Source organism: Lygodium microphyllum, chromosome 18, assembly GCF_053477565.2.
Source record: "Lygodium microphyllum isolate KBCC chromosome 18, Lygodium_microphyllum_v1.1.10, whole genome shotgun sequence".
Classification (NCBI taxonomy): Eukaryota; Viridiplantae; Streptophyta; class Polypodiopsida; order Schizaeales; family Lygodiaceae; genus Lygodium; species Lygodium microphyllum.
The window spans coordinates 75,163,549-75,178,381 of NC_141152.1; the positions used below are offsets into that span (position 1 = coordinate 75,163,549).

Below are 14,833 nucleotides of genomic sequence, written 5' to 3' on the forward strand. Positions count from 1 at the left end.
ACAACAAAATTCCTATAGTAAATCTTTTTATTGTTTTGTGAATGGTCTGCCACCTAGTTGCCATTGTCTAGACTTAAGTGTCACAAGATAGACTTAATTCCAAGAAGTCACCCACCTTGCAAAGCCCCTTACTAATATAATCTATTAGAGCAAATAGATATCCAAAACCAAGTAGAATAACTAATCCTTTGAGGGCTTGTATGACCTAGCAATTCACCCTTTGGAGCTCCTATTTTGTTACTTAAGAAAAATAATAAAACTTATTGTATGTGTATCAACTATAGGACTCTTAACAAAATCACAGTCAAAAACTATTATCCTATCCCTAGAGTCAATGACCTTCTAAATAGGCTTCAGGTTGCAAGTTGACCTAGTAATATTGACCTTAAGTCTAGCTATCATCAAGTCTATTTACTTCCTCTCAATATCTATAAAGTTGCTTTTTGAATTCAATTTGGTCAATATGAATTCTTAGTTATGCCTTTTGTTTTGTCCAACACCCAGCTACTTTCATGCACACGATGAATCACATCTTTTTGAAATTCCAACACTATGTGATTGTTTTCTTTGATGATGTCTCATTTTTTAGTAAGAATGAAGAGGAACATGAAGAACACTTATCTTTGGTATTTTATTTTCAAGAAAAACCCAATTGTATGTAAAACTTGAAAAAGCAACTTCTTTCATTCTAAAATTGAGTATCTAGCTCACATAACCTTAGGGAAAGGATTTAAAGTTGACCATAAGAAAGGATAATCAATTTCTAACTGTCTTAAATCTAAAAATGTCCATGAAAGTCAATATTTTCTAGGTTTGACTAGTTTTTATCATAAGTTTGTTCACACAATTTTTTGAGTGCTTTATCTTTGATTGTGCTATCAAAGAAAGGAATGATTTTTTGTTGGGACAAAAGCCAATAGAAGTCTTTTGTTTTATTGAAGCATGCACTCACCCATGCACTTATTTCATAGCTTCTAGATTTTAATCATCCTTTTTTCTTAGCTATTACGTATGCAAGTGGTTCAGGTATTGGTGCTATCTAGATGCAAGATTCTCACCCAATTACATAATGAAGTTGTAAATTTAAGCCTTGTGAATTGAAGCATAATACATGTAAATCATCTTTTACCTTAAGCACAAATCTTCGATTGACACATTCGATGGGCTATGTTTATCAATGTTTTTGTGATTACTTCTACTTTGTTGGATTCTACGAAGGATATTTACCTGAATGATCCTTATTTTTGTGATCCTTGGTTTTGCATTTCAAATAACAATCGAGTTCTCATTGACAATTCTGCTTCTTCTCATAGTTTTCTTTGAGGTCCATTTCCCTCTTTGTTCTTCAAGTACATTAGCCTTCGTATATGGGCCATCAATGCATTCTCTCTGTGCTTTGTACCCTAGCAGTTGATTTCCATTGGCCTCATATAGATAGTGATGTTGCCAATTTTGTTTTGGAATGTCAAACTTGTTTACAGGTGAAAAGAAGCCATGGGAAACAAAATGGGTTGCTTATACCTCTTCCAAGTCCTAACCTACCTTGGGAAAAAATTTCGATGGACTTTATTATTAGGTTTACTTCTTGACAAAACAATATGATTTGGACTATTGTTGATCACTTTTATAGACAAACTTACTTTCTACCTTGCATAAAAACACTGACTACTTCTCAAGCTACTCATCTCTTTCTTGAGATAATTTTTGTTCATCATAGTCTACCTTATATCATCATTTTTAGTATTGATTCTCACTTTGGTGATAACCTTTCGGTCACCTTGTTTGTTAATTAAGGCAGTAATAGTGACTTCAATTTTGCATTTAATTCTTGATTTGTTGCATGTATACCCCTTCTCATATCTTGCATTTGAGGCACATACATTAATTTAGTTCAGTTTTCATACGACAATACGCTACGTGCTACTGCTAAAATGGTGTTGTTGAAATTATTTATGGTAGATGTATGTCCACATCTACATTTCATGTGTCTACTTGCATTAAAGGTGAAGACAATTTGGTACAAGACCAATCTACTATTTTTTGTGCAAGTTAAATAAATGATTGCTAAAGCCCAACAATCATACATGGCTCAAGAATAAGAAAATGTGACCTATGGAATTTAAAAAATTGTGATTTTGTATGCTTAAGACTTGAGAAAATGTAGATTAAAAAGTGTTGAGAAAAATGCAAATGTTAAACTTGTCCCTAGATTCCATGGATCATTCAAATTCACTATAAAGATAAATGATAATACCTTTAAACTTGACCCATCTTCACATTTAAATGTTCACAACACCTTTTCACATTAGTTGTATTTGACCTTTTAGAGGAACTCTAGTAGTTAATACTTTTTATGATCAACCTTATTTATTAGAAGAAAATATTGAAATTTTAGAACCAAAAGCAATCATTGACATTGGTAAGATGACCACCAGGAGTCAAATTACATATTTTAGAGGCTTAGCTAAATTTCAGGATCATGCTGTAGAAGAATCCCATTGGATGGAACTTACATTTTACACTCTTAGCATGCTTTATTCTCTAAGCATCTAGTCACAAGTGATTGATGATAGTTGCTTTCCTACCTTGGAGTATATTGCCAGGAGGCATTAGCTACTGAGATAATGCCCTTAAATGAATTTTCTTTGTGCATGAGAACACGTTCTCAAGGGAATGATGGCCTTAGATGATCTCCCTTGAGTGGAAAGTTGATAGAGATTTTTGTCTTTTCTAAGGGTGAAACTTGCTCTTATATACATGGGTGATTTTCACTAGTGAGTGATTTAGTGATATATAAATAAGCCATTATTAGCGTTTATGTATGTAAACAAGTTCTTGTTGACACTCTTTTTACTAGTTGGATGCCCTAGATTTATCCCTTAATTATTGATTTTTGACAATTGGGATTTAATAATTTATATCTCTAGTGTTGAAAAATGATATATTGATTCTCACATTAACTCTATTTGTTATTGGAGTCAAGTGTTGGTAGAGGTAGGCGATGGCTATCAACTGTTTGTTGATTTGTATTTTTGAGGCACATCGGCATTGACATTGTTAGAGTTTGATTATATATTTGATTCATGAATATTCAAAGCCTTAGAGTTTGATTATATATTTGATTTGTGAATATTTAAAGCCTTAGTTCAATTGGACAAGCTTAATTAGTAAAAAAACTCGTTCCATTTTTATAAAAAGGGCTATTTTTGGGCAAGAGCAAATCTAATAAACTAAATGCATGTATTGAGAAGAGCCCTCTAAATGCATGGGGGAAGATTGTATCCAATTTTGTGTTGTGCACTCTCATGCTTTCATGCCTTTATGCTTTGTTTGTGTTTTCTTCTCAAATTTATGAATTGAAGTATTAGGCTATGGTGAGAGCATTTAACAATAATCCACTACTAGGTGCCTTAGATAAATCAATAATTGGTGATGCTATAAAAATAATTCCATCAATGTGCGTTTAAAAAAACAATCTTGATACACTAAAAAATAAAAATGAATAAAGTATAATTCAAATAGGCTGAATGCTCAACTTGATAAACATAGACTTTATTTGTCTTTACACATTAATTGAATCTAAAACAAATAAAAGTGTGAGAATTAGTAAAAAGCATTAAGGGATACTTGATGGGCACTTGAGTATGAAAAAGAGTGTCGATAAGAACTCTTAAGACATAGAAATGCTAGTATTGGCTAATGATGCAATCATCCCATCCCTCTAGTAATAGAACTAGTACCTCCTAGTAGCAACTCACACATTAACAAACATTGATATCCTCAAGTGCTAGCACAAGTGGACTTAGAAGTTGATTTGAGACATCATGTTGATATTAAAATGACGTGCTCTGTGCCTTGCGCATGACACTTTGCATCAAGATAGGGCTAGTGGGGCCACAAAGGACGTGGGCATCGCGTTTGCACCACATAGAGCCAGAGGAAGTTGGGGGAGGGGGTCCTCTCCATGCACCATGTGCCCCCCCTCCAAAACCATCTATTGATAATTATAGAAGATTACAGTGGTGAATCATTCGTAAGTAGTCAGTTTAGGTCTGTTAGGGTTGTAGGCTATGTAACACCCATTGCCAGGACACAAAAGCACTATTGGCAACACCTTATTGATTACCATTTTTATTGCATCAAAGTACCCAAAAAAGAAGCTAGGAGGCATGGTAGAGAGTTATTAGAGCTTTATAATAATGCATGCCCATCAATATTTAATATCCTCTACTAGAAATAAAATGGAGAATATTCCTGGTAGAGGCATTTCTTATATTTTAATGGTCTTGCTTGATGGATTGCATGATGATTCTTTGTTTTCCCTTGCTCCCTTGTTCTCAAGATAGGGGACAGATTTCTATCACTTTCATGATGCATCTTAGTTGGCCCACATCTTAACCCTTAAGTTTGTATTGATTCCATGTAAGTTGGGTTTGGGGAGTTACATGGTTGTGAAAATCTAGGACCTTGGTGAGAATTCCATATAGATAGCAAGCCATGTTGAAAACCTTTATGGAATGATAGATAGGCAAAGGAACCATTCTTGACCAAGGGGTTGCCCTTCAGTTTCCTGTTGACAAGTGTAAAAGTCCTCATTCTCTTTTTCCACCGAAGAACACGAGGGGAGACAGGCCCAACCTTAGGTTGTAAATCTAAAGGACGTACTTTGGGATGGCATCAGGCAAGGCATCAGTGGAGCTGCAATCATTTGTCTTGCGATCGCATGCTCTTAGGCTCTACCGCTCTGCGCTCCGAACGGCCAGGAGGGCGCCTCAGCATTCTAGAGGTGAGGCTCTTGTACGGTTTTTGAAGCGAGCACGAATGTCCGTTCACAGTGTCTTCATTCGAAAAGCTACTGCGTGGGAGCAGGAGAGCTCTGCAGAGCAATGCGGGATGAAATGGAACGCAATCGTGGTACCACTGATCCTGCTGCAATCCGTTTTCTAATCAGCGAGGGTATGCAGAGGCTCAAAGAATTGAAAGCCATGCTAGGAAATCAAGGTTATGATTTGAAGGTCAGGCTCCCCGGACCCATACTTTTTAGCAAGCTTTTTGTCAGGGATTTGGACTTTAACCAAATTTGATGCATTATTTGTTCGAAACTTAATGAACATTCCCTGGGCCATTTGAATCAAAGCTGATACTTGCAAATATGATTAGACTTGCGTCGCATAGATTATTTTAAATGTTAACAAGCTTGCTTCGTGGCCATGTGGAAACAAGACGTGCTAGGGAATACAATGGACTCTTTGATACCATGTTTGTCTGAAATCTTGGCAGCAGAGAGTGTCGGCAGGTGCTGACAGTGTGCAGGTTCATCTATATTGAAGTGTGTGTTGAGCCACCAAAATTAAGGCATGCATTGACACAGAATCATCATGCATTAATGCCTAGTTTTACTCCTTGAATAATAGCCCCAAAAGGAGTTATTTATGAAAAAGGCAAATACTTTTGGCAATAGGACAAATGCCCAGAATGCCCCTATAAAAGGACATGTTGTGGGATAAGCTTGTGGCCATCTAGTCTTGTCCTTGATTCCTGCTTTTTGAGCCATTGACACTCTCCTCACTCCTCAACTTGCTTATGTCTTCAAAGAAGCAGTGGCCAGCCTTTGAAGGAGGTGCTCCCAGCTGCTTCCCAACTTGCTGCCTTCATCATCAACCACCTGGTTTCGCCAGCTTGATTTGCTGCCGCCCAGCTGTCTCACACTATTGCAAGCCTTGGAGGAGTGTTGCCAGCTGCTGCCTCATCATCTTCATCATCTACTGCTACAATTTGAACAGTGAAGCTTGTGTTTTCCACACAAAGAGGGCAACTGACTGATGCCATCATCTTTGTTGCCATGTGCTACCTGTGTAACTGTGTTTTCAGCCAGACATCCTTGTACTTGCTAGCTTGAGTCATCCACAACATCTTGCTACTTGGAGGGCTGCATTGTGCTCCCTCCTTTGCTGCCCCTGACATCATTTCCACTAGTGGGTTGCTGCTGTCGTGTTTTGGGATTTCTCACAAAGTACGGCACACTCTTAGATATGTTCTTGGTGTCTCTAGTACCACTCTCAGCTCTCTTCATTTCAGGTCTTGGAGATGCAAGGTTTGAGGCTGCATTATATCATTCACATGTTGGGGATTGGAGCTCACAAAAGAGAAGACTAGTAGCTATGGTGGATGGAACTCCATGAGACAGAAAGCCAATAGCTTTCTTGCCTTTAGATAAATGTACCAACTCCCATGTGTTAGGGTTTCACATCTTGCACAATCTTAGTCATGTGTGTATAGTGATGAGCTACATAGCTATCATATGTCAATTGTTACATTAGCTTTCTTACTCTACTTTGACCTGTGTGGACCTAGATCACTACAAGGCGCTTTAGCATCCTCGTGTGCCTTTTGCACATCAGGTGTTTTAATAGATAGAATGCCAAACTCCTCACCTAAGCTATGATTAGAGCCATCTAAATCAACATTAACATGAGAGAAAGGTGATGATACATCTGTCATAATAGGAGAGTCCCCAACTTTCTCTTTATCTTTTCTTGTTATCTGTGATGTACTTGGTGGAGTAACTAGTGACCTGAATCTACCACTCCAAAGTCTATCAACAGAACCATGACTAGGAGACTCTTATGGTTCACTCAATGTTTGTGATAGTTGATATGTTTTCTATGTAGCCACACTCTCATGCTCATCAGTTCCAATTGCATTTTGCACATTACTATATAAACTACTCAGTTCATAAAAAACAACATCTTTGCTAACTCTCAGCTCACGTGTAACAGGGTTATAACATCTTTATCCCTTTTGCTCAAGAGAATATGCCATAAATATATATTTTCTTGCTTTGGGATCCAATTTATTGCCATAGCAACAAGAAACGTAAAAAATGTTTGGAAATGAAACGTTAGAAATGTGTTTTGTAAGTTTCTTTTAAGAGGGGGTAAAATAAGAAACACAAGTTTTTTATATAGGGATTTTTAATAGTTTAAACTAGGGAAAAAGTTTCTAAATCTCTATGGAACTCTCTTTTAAACAAAGAAAGGCCAATTGAGCTTGAACGATAATACATGAGAGTCAATTCAGAATAATATGTTACATATCTACGATTCATTATTGACTTGTTACTTATGCCAAACTTAGCTTTGGACAAGCTATACTATGGTTTAGAACTCAAACATTATGATTCATATATATCATACAAAGAAATTTGAAATAGACGTGTAATTAGCCTATGTACAATATGGCTTGAGTCAAGTTGCAACATTATGATTCTCATTTAAAAACAAACTGACAAAATGTCAAAATCCAGAAAGAATTGTAATATAACATAGATAACTCATAAACGATACTAAAGTCGTAATAATAATCAACTCTCAAGACAAGAATAGATACTAGATTGATAGAGTCCAATAACTAAACAAAATCCTAGAAAAGTCAGTCTCTCATTCAAAATCTTAAGCCCTCACGAGTTATTATTCATAATCATCATCATGCTTAACATTGCCCATCAGTTTTTGTTAAAAAAACCATGGTTTTGAGTTTCATGCCTTCCTCCCCTTCCCCCTCCCCCCCCGCCAAACACACACAGACGCACGTTTTTTACTGTCAGAAACGTTTTACTTCAAGAAACGTTTCGTAAGTTTCAAAAAGCTGAAAGAAATACATTTCTTTGCTGTTATGTTTATTGCACAACTCATAAGGAATATGCACATAAGCAATACATCCAAATTCTTTTAGATGGGACATATTTTTTTGCAAGTAAAATGTGACTGATTATATTACTCAAAAAGACTAATTACAACGGAATATTCATGCTCGATAGACTAGTTGGAGCTGATGCAAGGTCATAAATACATCATGTGTACAAGCCTCTCAAGGCAGTTTGGGAGGGATGGGGGCAAGAAGCCATGGGGGGGTGTATCACCATCTGGGGCTGCCTACTTGCATCATGAAAAACAGGTCCTGGCCACCCCAAGTGCACATGAAGTGAAAACGGAGCTCCTGATGAGCTCGAGACTTGCCCTGCACCTGGTCCCATCGGCCGTGGAGGGAGTGGATGATGGAGGTCCAGAGATTTGCCAAAGTCGCATGTACTGAAAGTCTCTCCCCGCCAAAAACCTCTTGACACCGTGCCTTCCAGATTGCCATCCAGTAAGACTCCCTATGATCTCCCATACCTCAGAGCGGTTTGCTGTGTGCTCCAGTACTTGGCGGATGGGTAAATTGTGGGGCTTAGTGTAAGGGATAGAATCCCAACCAGACCCTCGCTTTTCTCCTCTTGAGGTTTTCCACTCTTACAAAGCCTATAATGTTGCTGCCATAGTTGAGTCAATGCAATGCCTTCTTCCAAAGTTCCACTCATAGACACTACACTTTGACCTTCCATTTGAGTGATGGGAACTAGCTAGCTACTCTATAGGGCTGACCTTTCATTGCAAAATTATCTATCAAGGAAAAACAGTGACTACTTGGTTGTTCCATATGGGTGGCTCCAAAGGGAGATCTCGTGCTAGGCATTCTCCTAGTTCAGACTCCCAATCTACGAGGAAACTAGACTAGAAGAGGCTCTTAGCTAGCTAAGCATTGCCACATTGGGCAACACGTGGAGGCCCTCAATGAGCTAGGATTAATCTACGATCCATGGATAGTAATGCGGGAGATTTCCACAGGTTTCTCGAATTCTATAAGTTTTTACTACGTCGCAAAAATGAGTCGTGTTCTGCATCCCAATCTCATACAGAAGGTGATGCCATGGCTGACTGCTTGCTAGTAGAAAGCTCCCCATGAGATACATCCAAGGCTGGGTGCTAAACGGCGGAAAATGTGGCATGCTCCTCTCTACACGAGTTGCGCTGCCTCACACGACCAAAGGCAGTGTTTTGGAGTTTCTAGAGACTGCTGTGTGTAACGTTTACAACCTCCATTCTTCTACATCTGGGCTAACCAACTCCCCACCGCCAAGCCTCCATGTGCCAACAACCATAAGAGATACGATACCCTCCTCGGTCTCCAGCTGTCCCATAGGCGGCTCCAGAAAGTCCGCCGGAAAGCATCCGTGATGCTGTGCTCTGCCCAGTATTTGCTATGCGAAGGCGCCCAGTCCATGTCCTCCTGTATCAGTACGTGTTTGCCAATCTTGGCTATGTACTCTAAGAACCTCGGTGATTTCTTGGCGACCGCAGTGGCCATAACCACTCTCCAAGGTTCCACTCTAGCTCATCAAGTGGCCTGCTCTCCCATATCTAGAGGCGCCACTCCCGGAACTCCTCCCATAACAGATAAGGTCCCAGACGCCATGCCTTCCCTTGAAGGTCAATCATCCTCCTCCTCCTCCATGGAAGGACAACTATCCCCTCATCCTGCTGCTCTCTATCAAGGACTAGACACCCCCCTTCCTGCATGGTGAAGAAAGTCCCATGTGGGGCACCGGCCACTCTACCTGCCACATGTAGGGGGATACATGTTGTGATAATCTAGTGGCCCATACCTCACCAGGCTCTATCGGCTCCTGTATTGGGGGGTTAAGCCACTCCTAAGATATTGCTGCGTCAATCTCCCTTCTCCTCAACTCAACTTCTCTCTGACAACTTGATGCCTGTTGCAACACCTCCCGTTCCACCATCCTGTACACCTCCCACCATGTCCTAATGGTACGAGTAGGGCCGGCCTCCCAACCAGCCCACTGGATGTGGGGGCGCTCGCCAATCTGTATCCCATCCTGATCTCTAACCTGGGGGTTCCACATCACCGACTGGTAGTCTATCTCCTTTTGGAGTGACACCGCGGACTACTAGCTTGCCCAAAAGGGCCAGACTTTGATACTCTGGGTCTATGATCCCAAGGCCTTTCTTTGACCAATGTCGAATGATGGTCGCCCACGCCACCTTGGCTCGAGAGTCCCTGGAATCGTCTGACCCGGCCTAGAGAAAATTCCGCACTAGGCGGCGAAGCTAAACTACACAGGACGAGGAAAAGAACCAACACAAGGTGATGTACCAAGCTGTTGCTAGGAGGACCTGGTTAACCACTAGGGCTCGGCCCGCTAGGAGGGAAAGGCGAATAGTACTCCAGTAGGTTAGCTTCCGCCGAATAGAGCCAAGGACTGGAAGAAACTGCTGGGCAGGAGTGATGTGGAGTCCCACCTGGAGTCCTAGGTAACGGATGGTTTGTCCTTTGCACACCCATCTGAATCCCAAGTGGACGTCCCACTTCGTGCTAGAGTCCGGGTCCGTAAGGAAACCAACCGACTTTCGCCAGTTGCTTTTCGCTCCCGCTGCAGTGCAAAACACCTCAAGAGCTAGTCTCACTCTCTCTAGCATATCAGTTCATCGTCTAGGTAGAGTGCTGTATCATTTGTATACTCTGAGTCCAACAGCTTCGTCTTCTCTCTCACAAGAAGTCGGAGGCCACGTAAGCTGCTCACACATGACCTGAGGAAATGAGACATCGCCTGTGCAAAGAGTAGGTATAGATATGTGGCCAGAGGGCAGCCCTGCTTGACCGATCTCTCCAGCCGAAACTCCTTTCCCCGCCTGCCACCTATGAGAACCCTGTTGGTAGCTTATCTATAAAGTGCGGAGACCCCACGGATCCATGCCTAGGGGAAGCCCAACCTCACCATGGTGCCCTCTAAGAAGTCCCAGTCCACCCTGTCATAGGCTTTCTCGAAGTCTAAGAGTAGTACCGCCAATCCTTGACCGCTGTGTTGGGCCTACTTTGTCGCCTCAAAGAAGGTGAAGACACTGTCTAGGATGCTCCTATCTTGGACAAAGCCTGTCTGTGTGTCATGAATGATATCTGGAAGCACAGGGCGGAGTCACCTATCAATCATCTTGGCCAATGCCTTATAGGCCACTGATAACAGGGTGATCGGTCTCCACTAGGATAGCTCCAAACATTCTCCCCCTTTGGGGAGGAGACTAATAAGACTAGTCAATAGACTCCTTGGCATCCATCTTGAGCTGAAAATCTCCTGGAAAGCCATTAGTAGGGGGTCCTTCACCATCTCCCAGTGGTGGGTAGTAAACAAGGCCTTAAAAGGCCATCCTCTCTTGGGCATTTTTGCCCATCCTGTGCATGGAAGCCTCCTCTAGTTCCTTCTCTGTGAAGGGGTCTAGAAGGGAGTGTCCCATCTCCTTTGTGACGAGGGACGAGATGTGATCCCAGACCTATTGTCTGCATCGCTGTTCTTTGGCTGAGACTGTCTCCTGCTGGAAAAGGTGTATGTAGTAGTCAGTGGCAATCTCCATCACCTTCTTTGGGCTAGAGCGAATCCTCCCGCACTGATCTCGAATGCTGCGTATCTGCTCTCCTGAGGTGCGGGGCTGATGCACTTGGAAAAACTCCCTGCATATCGTGTCCCCCTTCCGCGCCCAAAAGGCTATTGAGGTGTGTAAGGAAAGCTCCGAGCACTCGTCCTCTAGACCGATGAGGGCAGCTCGTGCGTGCACCTCCTGTGCGTGGAGGATGGGGTCCCTTGGTGCCTCCTGTAGTAGTCTTTGCGTGGCTGCTAGGTCCCGCCGGAGTGCTCTCTCCTCCTCCCAGCTCTGTTGCCTGGCCTGTAGGGTTGCCTCCTGGCAGATATCGCTCGACTTGGCTAGAACCTTTGCAACGTCCTTTGCGATTCAGTCCCTCTTACCCCACTCCCTAGTTCAGAGTTGCTCGATCTGTCTCTTTACCTCCTCCCTCCTATAGATCGAGTTAGGGATCTGTTAGGATTGTGTGTCTAGGGGAGAGGCTGGGGCATCAAGTGTGAGGAGAACCGGGCAGTGATCAGACAAAGTGGTGTCAGCTAACTGCCCCACCTGGCCTCTGCAAGAGCATCCCCACTCTCCCATATAAAACGTGTCCAGCCGCTCCAACAAAACTCTGCCTAGCCGCCTGTATCCCCAAGAGAAGTCCAGTGACCTCTCCCTCATGTGGAAAGCTGGGTCTCTCCAAGCATCGCGTGCTCCTATTGCTAGTAGAAAGCCCTCCCATGCCACCTGCTCCTCCCTAGCCATGCCCTCGTAGTTTCTGCCTCTGCCTTGCTGGTCCTCTAAGGTCTCAAAGTTATTGAAGTCTCCTCCAACAATCCAGAAGTCCACCTTTGGGAGTCCTGCTATGATCTCCACCCAGAACTTGTTACGTGCCCTAACCTCAGTAGAGGCATAGACATTGAGTACTCCAAGACGCAAGTCCCCAATATCCAATCTGATCCATAGAACCCTCCCTGCCACAATCGTTCCGTGGTCTCGTAACAGAGGCGGTGAGGCTCAGGCCAATAGAGGTGCATATGCCTCCACTCCTGCCATGGGCACCGATGGCGTGCTCCCAGTAAGTGTTTCTACTACTAGAGGTATAATTGCCTTGCTGTTTTTTTCCATTTCTAATTTCAGCATTCTTTTGGAAGCAATTTTTAGAAATGTGGCCTTTTTGACTACAATGTCAATACTCCCTGCTATGATCAGAATTTTGTTGTCTATTAGAATCTGCAACTTGGCCTCTTTAACTCCCCCTTCCTTGAGACTGTTCACCTTTATTTTGTTGTGCATCATAACTTTGACCATGACCATCACCTCAACCTCTACTACGATCTCTATTTCCACTAGTAGAGTAAAACACTTATTTAGACTTGTTTTTGCTTTGAGAAGAGGAATCTAAGGCAAGGTTATTTTCCTCAAGTATCAATATAAAAATCAAGTTTGCAAAATTAAGGATATCATCCTTATAGACAGTCATTCCCTAGACAGTTGTACAGCAGAGGACACGTCAGCAGTCGCACAGTTTATTGTCTGCGCAGGCAGCATACAGGTGCCATGTGGCACAACAGGTACATGCGCCATTTTTTATGGGCAGTTGGACAGATTTTGCACTTATTGAGGTGTAGTCGACTGCATTTAACGACATGCTGTTGGTGATTGCTCTTTTCCTAGCTATAAATAGCCAGCCCCTGGTGCACACTTCTATTGTCATTCAGTGATTCAGATTCAGATCTTGAGATCTGTTGGCTGAGACAGACTGTGCCCAGGGTGATGGAGATCGAGGTCATCAAGTCGGAGACACACGCAGATATTTCCCCTATCCCTGTGTATTTCTGCATTCTTATATAGCATACTCCACTGCAGATTTTCTACGTCTACAGTGTCTCCTTCTCTCTCTCTCTCTCTCTCTCTCCGTGTTCACTCTCTCTCAGTCTTTGTCCTACGCTTCCGCATCGTTGCACTCTGATATGGTATCAGAGTGGTGAAGATGGACTGACTGAGGGTTGAACCTATCTGAAGAGGAGATTTCAGCACGACACAAGGCTGCGTTTCTAGGATTCGAGGGCGAGCGGGAGGGTTGTGCATCGGATCAAGGCTGAAGCGAGCGTGGGCGTGCGGGAAAGGAGTCCAATCGGTGAATTTGCTGCAGGTTATTGCTGTTCGAAGGGGAGGAAGGCTGCTTTTGAGGCCTTCCATTGCAGATTTTACTTTTTCATTGCCTCTGGCGGGTGAAGAAGGTTTGGGCAGCGGAGGAACCAGCCCTAGAAGGCTGCGTTTTCACAGTTAGAGAGGGCTGATTTTGTGTTTGTGCAGGTATTGCCGGTTAACATGTCTACAGAGACTGATTTGGAGTTTCAGGTGATCATGGACAACAGGAAGGTGCCTGTCCTACCGGCTCTTCCATTGGATCAAAAGCTTGATAGTGACAATTACCGCATTTGGCAGGTGATGATGTTGGCCATTTTGGAGTCTTATGATTTAGCGGAACTGGTGATGGAGGAGATTAATAGGCCCTCGGTGAGGGACGAGTCCAAACTCTCTTCTAATGCTCATGCGGAGTTGACCAAGGCTCAGTCTCATTGGGACAAATTGAATGCCAGGATTCGATCTTTTCTGTTTCTGTCTTGCACTACAGCCGTGATAGCTCACATCGAGCACTTGACGGTGACTCGAGATATATGACTGGAGCTTGATCTGACGTACAACCGGATGACCCTGATGAAGAGGGTTTCTTTGGAGGTGCAGATGCAGACCTTGTCCGTGAATAAGTCTTCTTCGCTTTGGGAACACATCAACAAGCTTCGGCAGCTTCAGATGCAGGTTCAAAATGCGGGGAAGCCTATTTCCTCCAAAGACATGGCGATCACTTTACTGTCCTAGTTGCCGCCACAATTCGGTACTTTTTATTCCGGTCTTATTGCATCAAGGCGGGAGTCAACTCTTCGGTGGGAAGAGTTGGTTCCTATGGTCTTGAACCAGGAGGAACAGTTGAAGGGACAGAATGCTTCCAAATCGGAGGCTTTGGTTGGTCAAGCCTCTCAGAAGAAGGGGAAGGACCAAAAGAAGAAGAAGGAGGATAACAAATCCAAGAAGGACAAGGAGAAGGAATGGACTTGCCATATTTGTGGTAAGACCGGTCACTGGAAGAAGGATTGCCCCGACAAAGACAAGGACACCAAGAAGAAGGACACGAAGGATTCTGGAGCGGTGGCTGCACCCTCATCAACTGCTTTTCTACACTTAGCAGTTATTGAGGGCTCTACATCAAAGACTTCTAATGCTGCGATGACAGCTTCCTAGGCTCGAGAGTGGATTGTGGACAGTGGTGCCTCACGGCACATGACTCCTTCTTCTGATGGTGTTGTCCATTTGCGACCTTCGCGTGGGTAGATTCTCATTGGAGACAGCTCTTCTGTGTCTATTGCTACGTGGGTGAGATGCAGCTTATTCCGGATGGATATGGTGGTACCCATACTTCCGAGGTGTTGCATGTGCCAGGCTTAGGGTATCATTTGCTTTTGGTCCATAAGATTTGTGCTCTTGGTCTCTTGGTGGAATTTGACAGTGATACTGTTCGTGTCCTTGATCGTGGA

At 42.9% G+C, this 14,833-nt stretch overlaps 1 protein-coding gene across 1 annotated transcript in view; it reads left to right on the top strand.

Annotated features, from left to right (window-relative positions):
• The first annotated feature begins 4,535 nt into the window (after positions 1-4,535).
• Positions 4,536-14,833, top strand: part of LOC148021031 (LYR family of Fe/S cluster biogenesis protein) — a 35,130-nt gene continuing 24,832 nt past the window's right edge. Inside the window, exons 1-2 of the mRNA XM_087699501.1 lie at positions 4,536-4,786; positions 4,870-5,015. Of these exons, the coding sequence (XP_087555627.1) occupies positions 4,672-4,786; positions 4,870-5,015 (261 nt within the window). The 5' untranslated portion in view covers positions 4,536-4,671. The remainder of the gene's footprint in view (positions 4,787-4,869; positions 5,016-14,833) is intronic.